Genomic DNA, 18,824 nt, shown 5'->3' on the forward strand with positions numbered 1-18,824 from the left:
AGCACAAGTGCTTTGATACCACTTGTTTTTTTTTGTGATAGGTGTTGTTAGCAGACCTTCCTCACTGAACAGGACTGATATTTTGGAAGTGTGGGAGACTTTCCAAGTTAGTGGAAGGGAAGTGGAGAAGAGTTGATAGGGACTGGCAAAGCACATGAGCTCAGTGGAAAGTCAGTTCTCTACAGAGTGCCTTCTCACTACTGTCAGGTAGTGTAGCCCAATGACTGTCCTAACTTGTCATCTAGTTTGCTTATAACCAGCTTAAACACATATTGAAGCTATATGTATATCAGGATTGCTACCCTGTCTACACCGTACTCTTCTGTTCTTTTTCAAATACATAGTACTTCGCGTGTGGAGGGATTTTTTAATTGTTTTTCTGTATTGGCATAGTTAAGGGACTGGGTTCACTTGTTTTTTGGAAGGGGGATTCCTTCTTACCGGATGTGTTTTGCCAGGAACACACATGTTCATCAACATCCATCTAAAAGTGGGAACAATTACATGTTTTTATTTAAGGTAACTCTCAATGTTCTATGGGAGTATTGAGAATATACTTGTTATTATTTATATCATTTTTTGGGTACTGCTCCTTTCATAATAGTAAAGGTGATGTAGATTGTTGCTTTTGCCAGGAGGTGTACTCTTAGTTTGCTGTGTAACAAGCTGTAATTTGTAAGGATTGAACAGTTCTCAGTAGAAAAATAATAAAAGAATCAGGAGTCTTAGTCCAACTTCTGCTTCCAAAAAAAAGAAGGACCATTCATATTACTTATGTCTGGCTTCTTAAAGATCTCCAGTGACAGATTCAGCCACTGGGGAAAAAACTTTCCTGTGTCTGATAACAGACTGCATGTGTATGAGAAAAGAATAAATACTAGACAATGAAGTGAATGTCCAAGAGTTATAAGCTTCCATACTTTCTAAAAGGAAAAGTATGGTTACTGTTGAAGTTCTTAGATGGATCATATTATTTCCCTCTAATGGTGAATCAATGCCAAATATTTGGGCTAAAATATATAGTAAAACTTAAATACAATTTTTACTGTGTAAATAGGTGTAAATATATTATTTACATAATAAAGAGAATAGTATAACTTGATTATTCTAGATAAAAACTGTTATTTTCAGGGAGTTGTACCTTTATTATAAGCCATACTTGAACCTGTAAAGTGGTCTGCTGCATAGATAAAAACAAAGTGGTCAAAGGAATACAAAAAAAAGTTTTGTTTTTTTTTTTTTCTTTTGTTTGCATGTAATTATTTCATTCGTTAGTTAAGGTTTCTAATTAAGTAGAATGTCATTAATCTGACTCTATTTTCTAGACTTCTGTGGCCTATTTTTCTTCCGGAATTAGCCTGTTGAAAATGTGGTTCTCCTGTTTTTTTGTTCTTTTTGAGGCTGTGTTCCAAGAGATCATTTCTCTATCAAGACAAAACAAGTTTAAAAGAGAAAGCCCTGGAATTAAAAGCTCTAAAAGGTTATTGCTACTGTATAAAAAGCTTTGATACTACTGAGTTAAATAATGTTTTTATTACAACATGCATCATTGTGGTGTTAATTATTTAAGCTGCTTACTAGAAATCATCGAGGAGAAAGCAGGTGGAAAGCAAGTAATATAAAATGCCTAGACTATAATCATTGTACTGAAAGACTATTATCTGTGTACAGTAATGGATTTATTTGTATTACAATCAAGATCAAAGACAAGGTGCTTGTTTAAGTGTTTCTGTAGCCTTCCTAATAGCTTGATAATAGGTTTTACTCTACTAATCCTATTCTATTCATGTGTAGTAGATTCAAAATTTAAATTATTTGAAAATCATTTGACTGCTGTGAAGTGGTTTTGTGAGGTAATTTTTCGTATTACAAAACTTTAATCAGTCTTTCACTTTATATTTTGTGAATGAGGAGGCATGCTGGAGAGAGAAAATCTCTGTAGTTCAAACAGCACATTTTAATCACTGCCACTGTTGTTTCAGCATGGTTGGAGTCTGTGGTGGTAGAGTAAGGTGTGATTCAGTGCAGAAAGACCTACTTCCTTCTGCTTGTAACCTGCCTTTTAAGTATTGGGTGGACTTGAATCTTCCAGGTGTTAGGAGGTAGGGAATGTCATTTTAGAAACATCAGCCTGGTCGGTAATAAAATTACCCCGCAAATGATTTATTTTTTATGTCAGTTGTAGAAGAAACTTACGGTGTATAGAATACTATTAAACTGGCATCAATTCTGAATATACATAGGAAACCATAGGAATAACGTGTTCACTGTCTTATTCTTGCAGTACAGAAACAGTCTTTTGTCTTCAGAAACTATCAACAAACTGTGCAACAGGATCAGACAGTGTATTTTGCTGTGGTAGTTGTTTTCAAACATGACAGACCACTTTGAGCCATTTCAAAAATATGATCACTTCTTATGTTTTGCTGTTTATCTTTTTCAATATCTATGCCTGTCATGCTAAACTTCCCTCTTCCACTTCGGTTTCAGTGGGATTTGAAAAAAGCACGAGAGAACTTTCAATAAGTATCAAACGTGATTCATATTTTGTATTAGGATGAACTTGAAAGCTACGGCATTGTTTTATAATGAAGCTCATATTACAAGACCAACAGCTAGTGACCCTTTTTCCCCGTGGACAGCTTTGTAACAGAAGACTTTCTAATGAAAAGGTAATATGCTCAAAGCAGTGTTTCTGGCCAGCAGTTCTGTGTAAGCCTCATTTTATTAAGTATGTTAACAGAAATACTGTCAGCTTTTCGTTCCTGCTATGAAAGTTATAGTGACATACTTTATGGTCTCTAAGTCTGTAACACAAAATCTCGGTCTTTTTGTTAGTTAGTAGCAGAATGTTTAAGATGGTCACTTAAGATTAAGGAGAACATGAATGACAACTACAGTTTGGACCTACCAAGTTAGGTGATAATGTTGGCAAATGTATTTCTTTTCTTTTTTTTTCAAAAAAAGAAGTTAAGTTTCTCTGAGCATTTAGGCACACTCAGTGGCATGAGCATAAGCTGCTAAGTATATCCACAGTCACATTCTGTGTAAATAAATGTCATTTCAGACCTTTTACCCTGGTTAGTAGCTATCAGAATGATGCAGTTATAGATTAAGGGTGGGGAGGGATGTACATCTGCACCCCCGAAATGGTGAAGGAAGGGATGTCATAATTTTCCCTTACCAAACAGTAATAAACTGATAATATTAATGGATGGTATGTGATCGTCTTTGTTGTTTCAGATGTTTTAACGGAGCCGTGTTTTTTCCCACATGATAGTAATGATGAACATAAAGCTGAGACTTACAGAAATCACAAGAAATGAATATTAGTATTAAGCTAAGTCAGCTAAATCTTACCTCCATTTAAGGCTGCTCCTTTAAAAACAGGAATTCTAGGATTTATAATCAAATCTAGTAGCTTTCTGCAAGTATGGTAATAAAGGGTGACTAATCTGGATATTTGACATTGTGTATATTTTCACAGAAGCTTGCAGTTTCCCAGCTCTTCAAAGCTTTTCTTATTTACTGTTGGGGTAGGAAGTATTCCATGAATGTGCATACAGTCTATAAAAGTAATTCAGAGGTTTGTTAAGGTCTTGACACTTTGGAAATTCAGTAAAAGCTAAGTAGTAGCGATCCAGCTGAATTTTTATTGAGGAGACTTTCACATTCATTACTTGTTCAGCACCCTCTGAGAATAAAGCACAATTTAACTACATCTCAGCATTGCTGACATTCACGTATTAACTGTTTTCTGTGTAAGACCCAGTACATACTCACTGGTATTGGGATTGCAGGTAAATATAAATGATTCTCTTTGGATCAGAATCATAGGGGGCTTGTGAGGAGTTGGCAGGAAGTTTAAGGAAATTTCCCAATAATCCCCATTTAGTAATGGTTCTCATTTTAAGTAAATTTGCATAAAACTCCTTTGGAAAGGATGCTCCAGCTGCTCACTGATATTTGGTTCCTGTGATAGGACTAGAGCAGCTGGTTTGAAGTAAAACCCCCAGAAATGTGCATACTGTAAATACTGGGTCCTTAGTACCGTTGCATTTAACAGATCAGTTCCTGTAGTGCCATGCTGTGTCTTTTATGAAACAAACTCTTGATTCTCTCCATTTTTCTATGTAGTGTCAGAAATTGTTTTGTCTCTGTGTAAATAGTAACAGAGGTTTTTCAAAATATACCAAGACAAAAGATCAGCATTGTTGTATCACATCAGCCAGGATGAAGAGCAGGTTCATCCTACAGCTGTGCGCGTGCCACACATTTCTCTGCCTCTCAGATGTCCTTAACTGTTCTTCCTAAGCTTTAACCGTGGCCACATTTCTGGCAGCATCAATGTCCCATTTGCATCAGCATTTACTGCGGAAGGAGATCTCATCCAGTGCCCAGCAACTGCCACACTCCAGAGCTTTAAAGGAAGAGTTGTGGTGATCGTAGGAAATGCAGTGAAGAACACAGCTGCTGTAAGTCTGTTGCTATAATATATATGTTTATATTTAGAAATACATCACAGGAATTAATGCGTACAGTAATCATAAATACTATAGTCTGGATAATTTAGGCGTTAGTAACTGGATATCACCACAGGATTTGGGGCGGGGGGGGTGTGATAGATTCTGCTTCTAGACAGAAATATTTACAGTGGTCAACATCTGAGAAAGTTAACATTTTGAAGTGAATTATTTAGCATTTTTTCACGTTTAAAATCTTTATGTTGGGATGTTATGAAAGTGACATCACTTCTAACGTGCATCAGTAAGATCTGTTTTTCAAAAGTGACTTGGGTTTAACATTTACTTTTTGCAGTGTTATTAAGCATATACAAGGTAAGTAGGGAGCAACATGCATGTTGCATGTGAACTCCAAAGGAAATAAGATACAGTTCATATTCTCCAAGTAAGAAATAGCATATTGATTAATTTTATAGAATCATTTAGCTTAGGTAATTCTGCTCAATTAAGAGGGGAATGGTTCATACAGCTATCTTCCATACGATACTTTGACTAGATGGTGGAGGATATTGGGATTTGCCTGCTCATTTCTATACATTTTTAATGGTGTTGTGAACCAGCAGAATAATAAATAGAATTATTTCTGTTGCTATTCTTTGTCTCTGGTGAAGTGAACATATTTTTCTGCAAAGGCGTGCTTTTAGGTTCAGTATACCTTTAGCCCACCACAGTCTCTTAAGCTTATTTACTCAGAAGGCAAGAACTCATCTGCATAACAAAAGTTTTGTTGTGTTTTTTATGCATATAGGGAGTTGTAAGTAGCATGAGAAATTTCTTTCATTAACCTATGTTTCATCATTTAGAAAATGAACTAGTGATATTGAGAGAGGGAGTTAGGAGAATCTTATCAAGTAGAGATGGAGCACTGACGGCATTGAAGTAGGATGCTACTTAGTGTCTTTGCTAACTATGGTGCATTGTGCAAATTAACTAAAGCAAGAAGCCTTGGGCCCCTTACCAAGGTCAGTCTCCTAATAAGAGAGTGAGCCTGTCTTAAGAGACTGGTAGAAACTGGTCCTGCGGATGGACAAGAGCCAAGGAGCAATTGAGTCTGTGCAAAGACAAGAGGTCAACTAGCGGTGACGAGGAAGAGTCATCAATCTTCATCCCCACGACCCCAGTGACCACCACCAGAATACACTGCGCAAGCGCGGATGGGAGGAGTTTATGGAAATGACTCCTTGGAACTAATTTTAATACGAAGCAGGGACAAGTTATGAATATGTATAGGCGTATTTTGAAACTTCATGCATATGTAACTCTTTACTGCATATAACCAAGGCAAGTTGCCACGTCAGGCACGCGGGACTACCCCCAGTGCTGCCCAGCGCTGAATAAACATACCTACTTTACAATCTTACTGATTGTGGAGTCGGTTTTCTGCAAGTCAATATGTATCATATTTTTTAAACAGTAGCAGAGGTGGTATAAAACAGACTGTACAGCACATCAAATAGTTTCAGTCCATGAGTGTCTAGGTTTCTGTATTAGACCTGGGTAAGTCCATGATAAATATTTCAACGTGAAATCAATCAATTTGAATAATCACAATGGCTCACTAAATGCTGAATGCATAAATTGCCCCTCAGCGGAATAAATACAAAATGCATAAAATGCTAAGTGCCAAATGGAGATGATTTAATGGACACTTGACACCTTTGATGGTGGGCTATGCAGCAGCTTTCAATAATTACATTTTAAATCACTGAACATCCTAATTTATCTCACTAAGAGTCTTACTGTTCGCTAACCTCCAGAGGAATGGGAACAGAAAAAACAAAATGCTTTCATTTTCAGTAATGACTGTCTTTATGAAAGATGACCCACATACTAGCAAGTCATTTTCTGGGAGTTTTTTTTGCAGGACCAGTCAGAAAAGTTGAATCTGAAACAGAGAAACACTGTAAGTGTTATGTCTAGAACAGAATGAAGAAACAATCCGAAACAAGTATCTGCAGGAAAGGAAGGACAGAGGCTTAACAGTATGGGTTGTGGGTTACACTGTAGCTAAGAAGAGCAGATTTTTTTCTCGTGTAACATAGTGACACTTCTAATGCAATCTTGAATTTGTCTCAACTTTTAAATGTTTCATTAAATGGAAAATCGAACATTTCCTTTGCTATTCGCTTCTGCAAAACTTTGTGTTCTTAGTGAGTCCAAGCACTTCAGCCATGTAAGAGGAATCTGCCTTATCATTAAACAGTCTTGCCACAACTGAGACAATCGTTACCACATTTGCATGCAACTGTAAATATATATATATATTTACGGTTATGTGTGTGTGTATATATATATAAAACAACCTCATTTGAACTGTGTTGCTAGAACTTAGAGCTCCTTACTTTTGTAGTTTGTTTTTTTTTTTAGGCCAGTTTCAGTTTTACTCTGCACAGGTTGCATGGAACTGTCTGCTGCTATTCATGAGTGTAACCAATCCAAAAATACCTAGCTTGAGACTAGACAAAAATAATAACTATTGTTGTCTTGAATTTTTGCAAAGTAATCTAATAGTATGAATGTGTGGAAACAAAAACAATATTATCCAAAGTAACACTAAAAGATGTTCAGCATAAAATATATCTTTTCTGAACAGAATTATGTATTTCCAGTCGAAAATGAATTAGCCACAAATTTTTTCCTTCACTATAAAGGAGAATTTTTCAGAAGTGTTGACCAATATTTACTAAAAATACTGAGATTGGCTCCTCCAAATGTGTTACTGAAATTTATGCAGGGCTGTGTGGGTGTCAAAAGTGTCCAAAAAATGTTGTTGATTTATAAGGCTATTTGTAATTAGGAGGTTGAATCTTTCAATTACATTTCATATTGGTAACCTGCTTGGCACCATTGAAGTAATAAAAGAAAAAAGGCAATGTTGAGTGTATTGAACAGACTTGTAGAAAACTCCTTTTTTCCATTTTCACACTTCTTTTCTGTTTTGTGTATTTGATTTGGTGCCAGATGATAAAGTTTTTAAATTGGAAGAAAAAGCTGTCTAGAACTTGATAGGCAAGAGGGGAAAAGAGAAAACTTCACAGTGGCCCTGCTCCAGAAGGAGACAAAGAAGCCAGCAGTGCCCCAGACTGGCTTTAGCAGAACACTTCCTTCGGACAGAATTAAAACAGGGTAATTCTACTTGTTAAGCAACTTTATTTGCTTGCCTTGGAAGCTAAATGAATAGGTTGTCTGGTGCATGAGAACCTTATGAATGCACCGTTAGCAGCATAATGGTATTGCAGAGAGGCACTTGCACTGGGCATCGTGCAGGGGTGCTTGGCTGGCGTTTTTGCTCTGCAGCACGTCTCTTCCTTCAGGCTGGTTCTCCCGTTGTGCCGGCCTTTCTTCTCCTAGGGGATTCCAGGCACTTGTTAGCAGAGCAGAAACTTGTTCGTCTCTCAAGACTATATAAAAGGTGTTATGCTCGAATTAACCAGCCAGATTCTATTTTGATTGTTAACTTAAATACATTAAGCAGCAGCATCTCTTAAGTGAATTAAATTCCCCTTTCCCACATCCACTGATATGAGTACCTTGAAAATTCCAATCCAGACAAAGAATCGCTACAGTTGGCAGTATAATGGTCAAGTGCTCAAGAGGAGCACTTTTTTTTTTTTCATGCACAGCAAATAACATTTTGGTGCTCATTAATCTGTCTCTCCCGACTTTTGTCATTTTTGAAATCTGAGATACAGTGTGTGAAAAGGTAGATCATAGTTACAGACATGTAGGAAAGGCATTAGTTTGGGTTTTGGGGAAGGGTGACATTACTTCTTCATTTCCCATTCCTTAGCCAACGTTGAGGTGGTATTTTCTGCTTCCATTTGCAACTTTTAGACTGTATTATTGTGATGAAAACTGAAACTAGGATGGGAGAAATAACTTATCTGATATTAAGTCATGCTGCAGCAGCTCAGTTTTGACCCTGACTTGTTGTTTCTTGTGTGGTACAGTTAAGATAAATTTGTTGTTCTTTTTTTTTAATTGAAATGCTTTAATAGAATAAAGTTTATAGGACTCTAATATGTGTAAAAACTAGAAACTCATTTATTTCTTGCCAACAAAAAAAAAATACAGGCAAACAGTATGCTGAAGCTTAAAGAAATCTGTATAGTAAGGTAATAAATTCTAAATGGGAATGTTTTAACTTGTGATTGTTACTTTTGTTTAAAATCTGGGTAAGTTATGTTGCTATAAATACATTGTCTAGACAATTTCTACAAGTAAATGAAGCAAAGTTGTCTGTCTCATTGTGTCACGGAGTAGCTAATAGTTAAAATATATGAACTATCTCCAAAGCAAAGGCAAGTGGTGCAGGATTTCCATGAGATCTTACTGACCTTTTTCAAGGCAAGAGGGAGAGGGTCAAGTTCAAGATTCTTTTTGTATAACACAGTCCTAGCCTGAAAGAAAATAACAGCAGCTCTTTCTATGTGGCAGTAACATTTTTCTCTAAATGTAGATGCTGATCTATTAACATAAAATCTTTTCTCTTGCTTAAAAATGTTGGGTAAAGAAAAAAAGATAATAGAAAACATTTATTTTATGGTACTTGGGAGACTGATACCAAAACAATTTTTTTTCTGCATATATAATTTAACAGTGAATATGAACTGAAAGTGTTTTTTAAAAAAAAAAAGTCTGGAGAATGTAAAACTAAAATGTCTTCTCCATCCACTCATACATTTTTTTTCAATGTTAAAAAGCTGAATGCAGTAGAATACATGTTTGGACCCATATTGATGTAAAGTAGTTCCTTGTGTTTGTGTTCTTGTTCCTGATTGTCTCGGCACACTGCAGAGATGTGTTTCTTGTTTCTTATTATATGAAGGCTGAGATGCATAGGTAAAAGTGTCTAGTTACTGCTGTTGTGGTTTTTTGTTGTTGGCTTTTTTTGTTAACTTTTGTGTTTTGTTTTGTTGTGTTTTTCTTTTTTTTGTTAAGACCTTTTAAAGAAGCTTTTCCAGAGAAGCAAGTCCCTGCACATTCAAGCTTGTTTCTTCTTATAAACCTGTCTTAAAAAACAAATGGAAACCCATGAGATTTCATAGGGTTGTCTGAAAACTAGATGTCACATAGAATACTAAAGGGCAGATGCGTTCATGCTTCTGAAGACAAATACAATTACTTAGAAGGGCCCACTGAAAATTTTGGAGTGAAAATAAATATAAATTAAAAAATTAAATTCTTGCTATGTTTTCACTGTCTATCTAATGTATTCTGCATTTCCTTGTAAATGTTGCTTAGCAGAAAAGCAATTGAGCAAATGGGATGAAAACTGAAGGTATTTTCTCTTTGCAAAGAAGGAAGGGCTCCTTATGATTCCCAGAATGGCTCTTTCATCTGGTTGAGTTGTTAAGGCAACACGCTGCACTCTGGGTTTAGATTCAGAGCCTAGTGGCATCATCAGGTGTCTTTTTGCCACCTTTAAAGAAGAGATAGGCTTCATTAATCAGCAGCAATCCTGCTGGTTGTCTCTCTACCTACGACATTAGGTATCTTCATTATTTTATTCCATAAAGTCTATTTTGTTTAGTCTGGTTTTGTTTTTGTAACATGTATACATGTTTGTTTTTTTCTTAATCAGCAGAAAGTTAGCCCTGCTGCTGTTGCCAGAACATTGCTCTTCACACAGCCCAAGAAAAGCACTTGGGCTGCAAGCCAGCAGTTGTGCTATGCTGTTGTAATTCTGCCCCTATCAGTGGCTTTGGTTAGTTTGCACGGCGTGCCTGAAGTACAGCAGAGATGACCTAAATATTCCCCTTTTCTCATTAGGTGTGAAAGAGGAAGAGGGGAAAATGAAAGATGGAGGCTCAGGAGCAGAATTTGAATGTACCTTTCCCAGTTCTGAAGTAGGTGCCATGGAAAGACTCTTTCTAAACTCCCAGTAGGTTCTGTTCTTTAATCCGTATTGAGACCAATGGTTACAGTTATGGGAAATTTTAGGTGGTTTGTTGATGTAGATGTTGTTCGGCTCACCTGTCTGCCTTACTACCCAGAGGTTTGGATGGTTCTGAGATGGGTGGTTGTGGGGTCATCAGCTTTTCCTATCAGAACATGTCTGACTTCTGGGAGATGCTGGCAAGCAGGATCTCAACTCTTCTCAACCATTTAGAAGCTCTGTAAGGATTGGAAAGGTGGGAGATGGTAAACCTAAATGCTGGAGTGGGGCTGCCAGGCTCCAAAGTTTCTTCCACGCATGTCAGTCTTGGCTGTGAGCATACTGTCTTTGTGGGTTGCGCCTCTGAAAGAGCACCCTAGTCCTTGCGTGAGCTTGTGTGAATTAGGTCATATCTGTAGTATTTAGGGCTACCGCATAATAACATAGATTAAGCACTCTGTGCAGCTGTTCTGTAGTCTGTTTTATATTTTCTGGTATTTTGGTTCAGAGAATCAGAAATAGTGATAACTGAAATAGAGACGGAAATGAACCAAGGGTGTGTTACAGCTCCAGGAGACTTGAATGAGAATATTGCTAGCTACAGTTGTATTGGTGAATTGGGCACTTCCAGTATCTATACTGCTTGTCTGGGACAGGTGTTTTGTTCTTCTCTAAACTTTTTCTGAACCAGCTTTTGAAGAGAACTGGCTGCCTGCTACAGGAAGGACATGCGCATTTGGAGGGAGGGTCAAGGACTTACATCTTGGAGTTTAAGAGGAAACAGGCCAAACTGGCAGTGTAGGTATACCATCAGTAATGTCTAAGAGCTGGTGGTTTTATATGGATTTGCTGTAGGCTGCCTAATCAGCTGTCTCTCTGGTTAAAAAACACAAGACTTCAATTCGGGTAGTGTTACTAAAAATTAAACAAAGTGCAAAGAAAGGTTTTGTACTTCCAAGCATTTCTATGAACGTTTCTCCACATCTAGGATAGACTTTAGACAATTTTACAAAAAAGCCATCCTAAAAATAAAGTGAAGAATAAATTGAAGTGAACAGAATTTCTTTGGACATATAAGGGGGAAAGAGATAGACTCATGCTCTCTTTTTTATGTTCAGGCCACGTGTTATGCGTCTCTTCACTAACAGCTTTTCTATTGTCTGCTCAAAAAATAGGATAAGTATGCTTTTTGCAGTTTAATTCTACTGTCTATTCAGCTGTATTGGGTGCATTGTTTATATTTTGGTCAGTATAAGCTGTTAACAGCAGCTAAAACTCTACAGATGAGTTTTTATTTTCAGGTTCTCACTTTCAGCTTTTTTGTGTGTTTGTGTGTAATATTACATTTCTAAATGGAAGATTAAAAATGCAGGTGTTAAAAAGTTTCTACTTGGAGAAATGTGAGTCTTTGCTGTTACTTTCTCAGTAAAATTTATCCCAAAACCAGCTATTAAATATCTGTTTGTCTAGGCTTATTTTCAAATCTTTGCGTGTAAGTGCTTTAAGTTTCTGCTGTATTTTTGTACTGATGGAACGGAAAGTGTTCCTTTTTGGCCAGGTCTCTGTGGGAAGATTTTTTTCTTGATCTTGTTAGAGTAAGTTCTCTTTTTTCTTTTTTTCATTTTTTTTTTTAATCATAGTATGTGTCTGCGTAAAGTTGTGCTCCTTGTGTTTTGTACTTCATACCATAACTGTTAGCCAGGCACTGTTTTGTTGGTTTGGGAATCTTCAGGTGACTCTCTCTCACCTTGGTGTTAAAGTGCCTTTTCACTTATTTGAAACCTTTTAATAGAAGAAGAACCTGACTAAAATTAATCTTGTGCTGGGTCTGCTTTCTGACACGTGGAAAGGGTTGGTTTAAATAAATAATAATTATAAAAAGCTCTGATGACCATGATGTGCTTTCAGATTGGCTAACTCTTTACTGAAATCATACAGCAAAGCAGACTGCACTCGCTGACGGGTTTGTCCAATATGTGATTACAAATGAAAAAAAAAAACAATCTTATGATAGCGGATGGCAATACTACAGAATTTGGTTAATGTCTCTTCCAGCTTCTCATGTACCTCCCTTTCTTCTGACTCCTTTGGTGTACGATGTTACATTTATACCCCGATAACATTGGTCACAGCAGTCCTTTATGATAGCCTGGTACAGTAAGTTACTCCTCCTTCCCTCCCAGCTTGCCCTTTAATTACTACCTGTCACAGGAATGTCTGTGAAAGTGAATAATGTGTACGTAACAACCCCTGTGGCTAGCCTGAAGGGAGCTGGGAACAATGCTGCTCAAGCTGTGTGGTGTTATTAAGGCTCTTTGCTGCAGACAGTCTGAAAGTGTGATGTGCCTAGTGTAATACGCCCAGCACACTTGAAAGCTGTGATTTTACTGCTTGGAACAGAGTAGTAGAAACATTTTGATAAATGCTCCTTTGGTGAATATCAGTTTTCCATTTTAAACCGTGCAGATTATTAAGGTTCTTGATATTTAATGGTACTTAACAGAGCAGTCCTGTCATGCTGTTTGTATCAAGAGCAACACCCATACAGGGTAAAATGTTTAATATTTACCCAGGTTTTGATACAAATTTGCTTTGTCTTGCCTGTGTTTTTGAAAGCCTGACTTTGTGAGTGAAAAAGTCTTAGCTTACTGCTTTCATATGTAAATTGTAATTTTCTGTCTCAGTTGTACTCACCAGGATGTTTTATGTGGAGGTGATTGATGTATTATGGAATAGGGGAATGGTGTTTCCAAAATCTTCACCAAAGCCGTGGCATAGGAGTTGTTAAACACATCGCTTACATATTCATCCTTCCATATATAATATTTTCTGTGAAAACAGCAAAAGGAAGTTCAATTTAAATTCTAGATGCAGCCAGTAAAAACACAGTAACCTAACTTTCTTGGAAACTGCGTTTTGAGGAAAGGCCACCCAGGACAGAAAGGAAAAAGCTTAAAGTCTTCTGGCATCTTTCTAATCCGTTTCCCCAAGAAAAGGGTCCAGTACTTCGTAGTGTTGTTGTCTAAATGGAAACAGAAGCGCTACAGAGGACTGTGATCCATTGGTGGTATAGGGAAACAGATCTCAGAAGTGATGTCAGTGTAAGCACTTTGTACAGCTGAGAAAGCATAATGACCTTCTAAGTGTCTGAGGTTCGTTTCTTTTTAAAATCAGCCTGTATAATAGAAATCTAGCTGTGAACTACATTTATGTATTTCAATAAATCTCTCTTTAAAATGTAGGTGGTTTACAGGTTGCTAAAGTTGATGTAACTCACTTCCTCATCTCCTCATGTTATCTTCTGTTGTAATAGCACCTCTGTAAATCAAGTTAGTTAGTGGAATAAAACTGTATATTCAGGTGCCCGTTCTTTAGTTTCTGGTTTGATGCTTTAAGATAGCACTCCTAAAGGAAATAGAGCCCAGGCGTTAAGTCCAAGGTGACAGTTTCTGCTTCAGAAATAGTCTGTGGTATAAATTCAGAAGAGCACCTTGGGCTTGCTTTCTTGATTCTTTCAACTCTTTGGGGAAATACCATTTTTTTTCTTTCTCTCTCTCTTAATTTCTTGGATGTAGGTTACTGATATTTCAGCATAAATGAAGAACATGAAGGGAGGAAGTCTGTGTAGCTATTTCAGATAGTCCTTCCTCTCATACCTCTACATCAGTGCACGTGCCAGACATAACACTTTCGTGTGTCCTGAAAATACTGGCTTCGGTTCTGAAAATACTAGCTACAGTATTTTCAGAATTCAACAGGATATTTTGGCAGGGAAAGATAGCAGGTGGTACTGGAACATTTCGGAAACATGGTGAACAAGCTCCTCTTCTTGTCTGCGACAGACGGACTCCTCCCTCTGGGAGAAGAAGGCACAAACATATACTAGAACAGAACTATAAAAAGTCAAAGCTTTAATTAGGGAGGAAGGCTATTACACTAGTTAGATTGCTTCTTCTAAATCTACTCTTTACCAAAAGTTATTTCTATTTTGTGTAACACAGTATAGGAACATGGAAGTTAAAGTGTGAATATCTTTAATTGGATCAAATCCTATTAACCTGTGAGTTAAATCTTGACTCTTCTCTTCTTTGCATTGCGGAGCCACAGTGCGTTTTCAGAGGCAGATGTATTTGCAGAGTTCATGGAGGCTGATATTTGGAGTTTGATGGCAGCTCTCAGCTTATAGCAATTTATAAGCCACTGCGCCTCTGACTTGCAGCTAATTCTCACAGTAGTGAGGTACCAACAGTACTGTAATACTAATACATTTCCTGCTCGTTGAATTTTCCCCTTCTGGATGTTCAGATACAATATTTTGAGCTGTATTTGCTGTATTTCTCACAGAAACTGTGTGGACAACTGCAGACAGTTCTGTGACAACTTAAGGGGAAAAAAAAAAGCCAGTTCATCTTGTGGTGTATCCTCTTATCATGTCTCTTGTGCTTTCTACATGCCATTTGCTAACAGCCACAGATTCTGCAGTGCTTGCTTCGTGGAGCCTGTTTGAGAAAGTGACAGACTCTTCACCATAAGATTGTAAAGAAATCTCGTCATGTGCAGTAAACAGAAGTTATTTCTAGCCATATCTTGGTTACTAAAGCAGTTCTAAAATATGGTGGGACGCAGGCCTTAGTGTGTCTTTAGGCCTTAAACCCTAAATATAAAATAATTATTTGCATATTTTCAGATTACATGGAATGGTAATTATAACATGGCTAGAGCCTGGAACAATTTGGAGGAAAGTTTACAGTTTATTTTCAGAAATGGAATCTCTCTACTGACACAAGGGACGTTGTACTCTGCCAATAACATACTGCTTTCTGTCAGTCTGAACGCTTGTTGTCATTTTTCATTTCTGCCAATTGTGAGCAGCACTGGATGGAGTCCAAGGCAGAGCATTATCCATTAGTCACAGGTGGAGAGCACTGCGAAGTGACAGATACGAATGTATGAAGCAGAGATGTGCAGTAGGAGTATTTCACTGTATATACTATTTTTGGAGCTCATGGCATGCACAGCTGAGCACTGTTCTTGACAACGGGAAATATATTTGCCTCTTTTACTGTACACCACATTTATGGACTGTGATTATAGTGAGAGGTAATTGGACTTTCCTAGTGCAATGTCTGTGCAAATTATACTGCTTCTGCATCAGAGAGCCTCTGTGAAAGCATGGCATTTACTTTTCTCATGCAAAATTGCATCTGTATATGGATTAACTTTAATGTTAGCTGTTTTGATTGTTTGATGATGTGGTGGGGATTTTGTGTTGTGTTTTTTTTCCCCCCAATTTGATCCTTTGAATCCTGAGTTGACTGACCCAAACTAGTAAGGGAAGAGATGGTGAAACCTACTTTTGGTCTTCCTTAGGCAAGTACTTTAAACAGACATGACAGCCAAAATGTCCTGACTGATCCACTTCAGCCTCTTATTCTGCCTTGAGCTCTTACTCTGCCACAATGAGCCCTCAGTGGTCACAGATCATATACAGGTTGCTCACTGCCTGGTTAAATCTGTCCTGAAACATAAAGAAAGGAATCTTGTAGCTGTTTTGACATGTAGATGTACAGAAATTAATTCTCTATATTAAATACCTTCAATGTGAAGCAAAATTTCTGGCTATGGAAGGAGGTTAAAACTTTGCTACTGTGAACTCTTACCTTTTAACGAGATTATTTCAGTTGTTGTAGTCAATCAGGTAGTCACGTAGTACATCTTGTTCTGCCTTAGTATCTGTTACGCTATCACAGCTAATTAGAGTGAATGTAAGAGGAAATCCCTTGTACCAAGTTTGGACAGGGTGCCTACTGCTGTTCTTTAGTTGGTAATGTTGTTTCTGGAGAGGTAGTTATTTGAACATCATGCTTGCACTGGGTTCTGCAATAGTATCATGAATCATTTTAAAGAGTCAAAAAGGGAAGTATGACTGTTTTACATGGCCCATTTAGAAGCACTTACTGTTTTTACAAGTGGTACTAATTTGTCAACCTGGTATAAAGCAACAATTTGCAAGACTGGAATGGCAGGCCAGTCTTTCTCGCAGCTATTGGAAATAAGGCAAAATTGCTGTGGATTCTCTCCAATTAATCCATTCTTAGTGACTTGCTTTTTAATGTACTGCAATCAGTATTTAGAAGGCAAGTTTGACATGTGATGAATGAAATAATGTTCTTTCAGCGGTGTAGCAATTTTTCATCAAGATGCTACATGGAAACTGACAACTGCCGTGTTCGGTTTATAGAATGAATTAACTGGGGAGAGGGTTTCAAGGACTGCGGAAGGTGGGGGATTGCTCACCCCATGTAACTTCTCTAGGGAAAGAGCGTCAGTGTCTGACATCTGTGAAATCAAGTCATGCTGGACAACTTTGACAGGTAAACAAATGACTATACCATCAAACGGTGGTGCTTGTACATTTGGGAATATCCAGGAGTTAGATTGTCCCAGAGGATATTTCACCTGATATTTCACACTTTGAGAGGCGTGCCAGAGGTTATTCCAAGATTAAACAATTCTGTAACAATGAAGTAAAATCCTGCCTGAGCAAAAATGAGTAAGGTTCAGGTATGACATTTTCACAACCACCAAATTATTTCCAGCTGTTGCAACAGACAGGCCTGGATTCCTATTTGGGACTGGTTGGTGCAAAAAAGAACCTCTAGAATCTTATAAGCTTTCTTTTGTTTAACTCGGTTTTTGTAACATAAAGCATTTCATTTTGGCTTACGGTCTATGATACACAGCATGTTAATGATATATCTGCTTCAGTTTGCAGCTCATCTAGTGAAGAATAAATACCCACGAGTCTGCATTCTAGATGGAGGAATCAACAAGATCAAGCCAACTGGTCTCCTCACTGTTCCTTCTCCACAAATATAAGTGACTGTAAATGTTTGGGACGATCTGTCTGAATAGGCAAGTCTTACAGTTCAGCATGCATATCCTGAACTCAAAGGGCATTATGTTATTTTCACTATACAACCTCTCTGGATGATCAGTTGTCTTAGCCTGCAGATCAAGAGCAGAGGTGTTTTACACTTATTCTTTGATAAAGAGCTTCGGCTGGCACAGATGGAAAATGTGAATCTTAAGGTTTTCTACAAAACTTCTTTCAGCAATGATGTATTACGCAACTGGCTGAGCTCATCTGCACACAGAAAGAGAAACTCAGCTGGCATTTGGTTTCTTAGAAATTTTTCTGCAGAATGAAGTAAGCTCGCAAGTGATGGCTTGAAGCTGCACTTAAATAGATTATTTTTCAAAAGTATTTTACTGTGAATATTGAAAATAATGAGCTGAAGTTGTGTCCTGTGTATCAAAGAAGGAAAAAATGTGTTCTCTTTTATTTTGAAGAATAATTGCTGTATCTTGTGACCTACTTTTTTGTTGTTGTTGTTTTGAGAAAGCATTTTTCATCTGGATTGGAAATAAAGGTATGTCCTAGATTGGAGATCACTGTAAGAGCTGCTGCTAAGTCAGTCCAAAGTGTATCATATGCTGCAGAAGTGGAGAAGGCATACTCCTATGTGGAGAATTTAACATCCAATTTCCTGAAACATGGCAAATGCAACTGTTTCTGAAAAAATTATGTGTACCCCAAACATTTTTTTTACAATGCTATCTTATGACAATAGATCCTTTATTCCACAAATGCTGGTGTTTGTCCATGTTATTAGCTCATGCCTTAAAAAGAAACAATGTAGTTGTAAATTTCATATAAAAGTAGTCTAGAGAAATTACTGTTTTATGAATGCATTCTCTAATTGGAGGTGTGAAGTTCTGTTTGGTTTATTTGCAATTCTTTCAGCTAGTGGTGCAGACTTTTTGGAGGCCTGTAATTTTAAAACGGACAGATGAAGACAGCAATCCTGTTTCCAAAGTAAAATGGATCCAAGTGCTGTAGATGAGTGAAAGCAGGGTTCTGCAAAGGGCATAAGGCAACAGTCCACTAGAGGATGTGGAAATTACTTTGCAATAAGAAGCTAAAAGTATTGAAAGCACCAGTAGGGACAGGAATTAACATCTCTGTTGCCAGTAAGCTAAGAATAAATGTGATTCAGACAAATTTTCAGGAGATGTTTTAAAACAAACAAAAAAACACCACTGTATTTCTCCCCCTCAAAATCCCAGATAAACTTTCCTAGCATGTCAGCTCTGTTACTCCAAAAATAATATGGGGGAGGTGCGGAGGGATTCTAGGAAAAAATAAACTAGTTCAAGAACGCTATTTGAAAATAGTATCTTTAATCCAGGAAAAGCAGTTCTTATAATTTAAGGCTGACAGGATGGCTCTGACAATTAAATGGGAAGTTGGAAGGATTTACTTTAGACAGAAGAGAAGCAGCAGCTTTTACATTTCTGTTTCTACATTTTTCAAGTTTAGAAAATGTTGTGACACTTAGGGTATAAAATATATTTTGTAA

At 37.3% G+C, this 18,824-nt stretch overlaps 1 protein-coding gene across 18 annotated transcripts in view; it reads left to right on the forward strand.

The window, feature by feature from the left end:
* Positions 1 to 18,052, forward strand: part of TBCK (TBC1 domain containing kinase) — a 107,785-nt gene extending 89,733 nt beyond the window's left edge. For 14 of the 18 annotated variants that reach the window (XM_040557110.1, XM_040557115.1, XM_040557111.1 and 11 more), the window contains 2 exons: positions 4,316 to 4,475; positions 17,170 to 18,052. In XM_040557110.1, coding sequence (XP_040413044.1) covers positions 4,316 to 4,475; positions 17,170 to 17,280 — 271 coding nt within the window. In that variant the 3' untranslated portion in view covers positions 17,281 to 18,052. Of the gene's footprint in view, positions 1 to 4,315; positions 4,476 to 10,295; positions 10,375 to 17,169 lie in introns of those variants that run through there. The other 4 variants (XM_040557128.1, XM_040557127.1, XM_040557126.1 and 1 more) reach the window with 3 other exon arrangements.
* Positions 18,053 to 18,824: the final 772 nt, after the last annotated feature.

The sequence above is a fragment of the Cygnus olor genome, chromosome 4 (assembly GCF_009769625.2).
Source record: "Cygnus olor isolate bCygOlo1 chromosome 4, bCygOlo1.pri.v2, whole genome shotgun sequence".
Lineage (NCBI taxonomy): Eukaryota > Metazoa > Chordata > Aves > Anseriformes > Anatidae > Cygnus > Cygnus olor.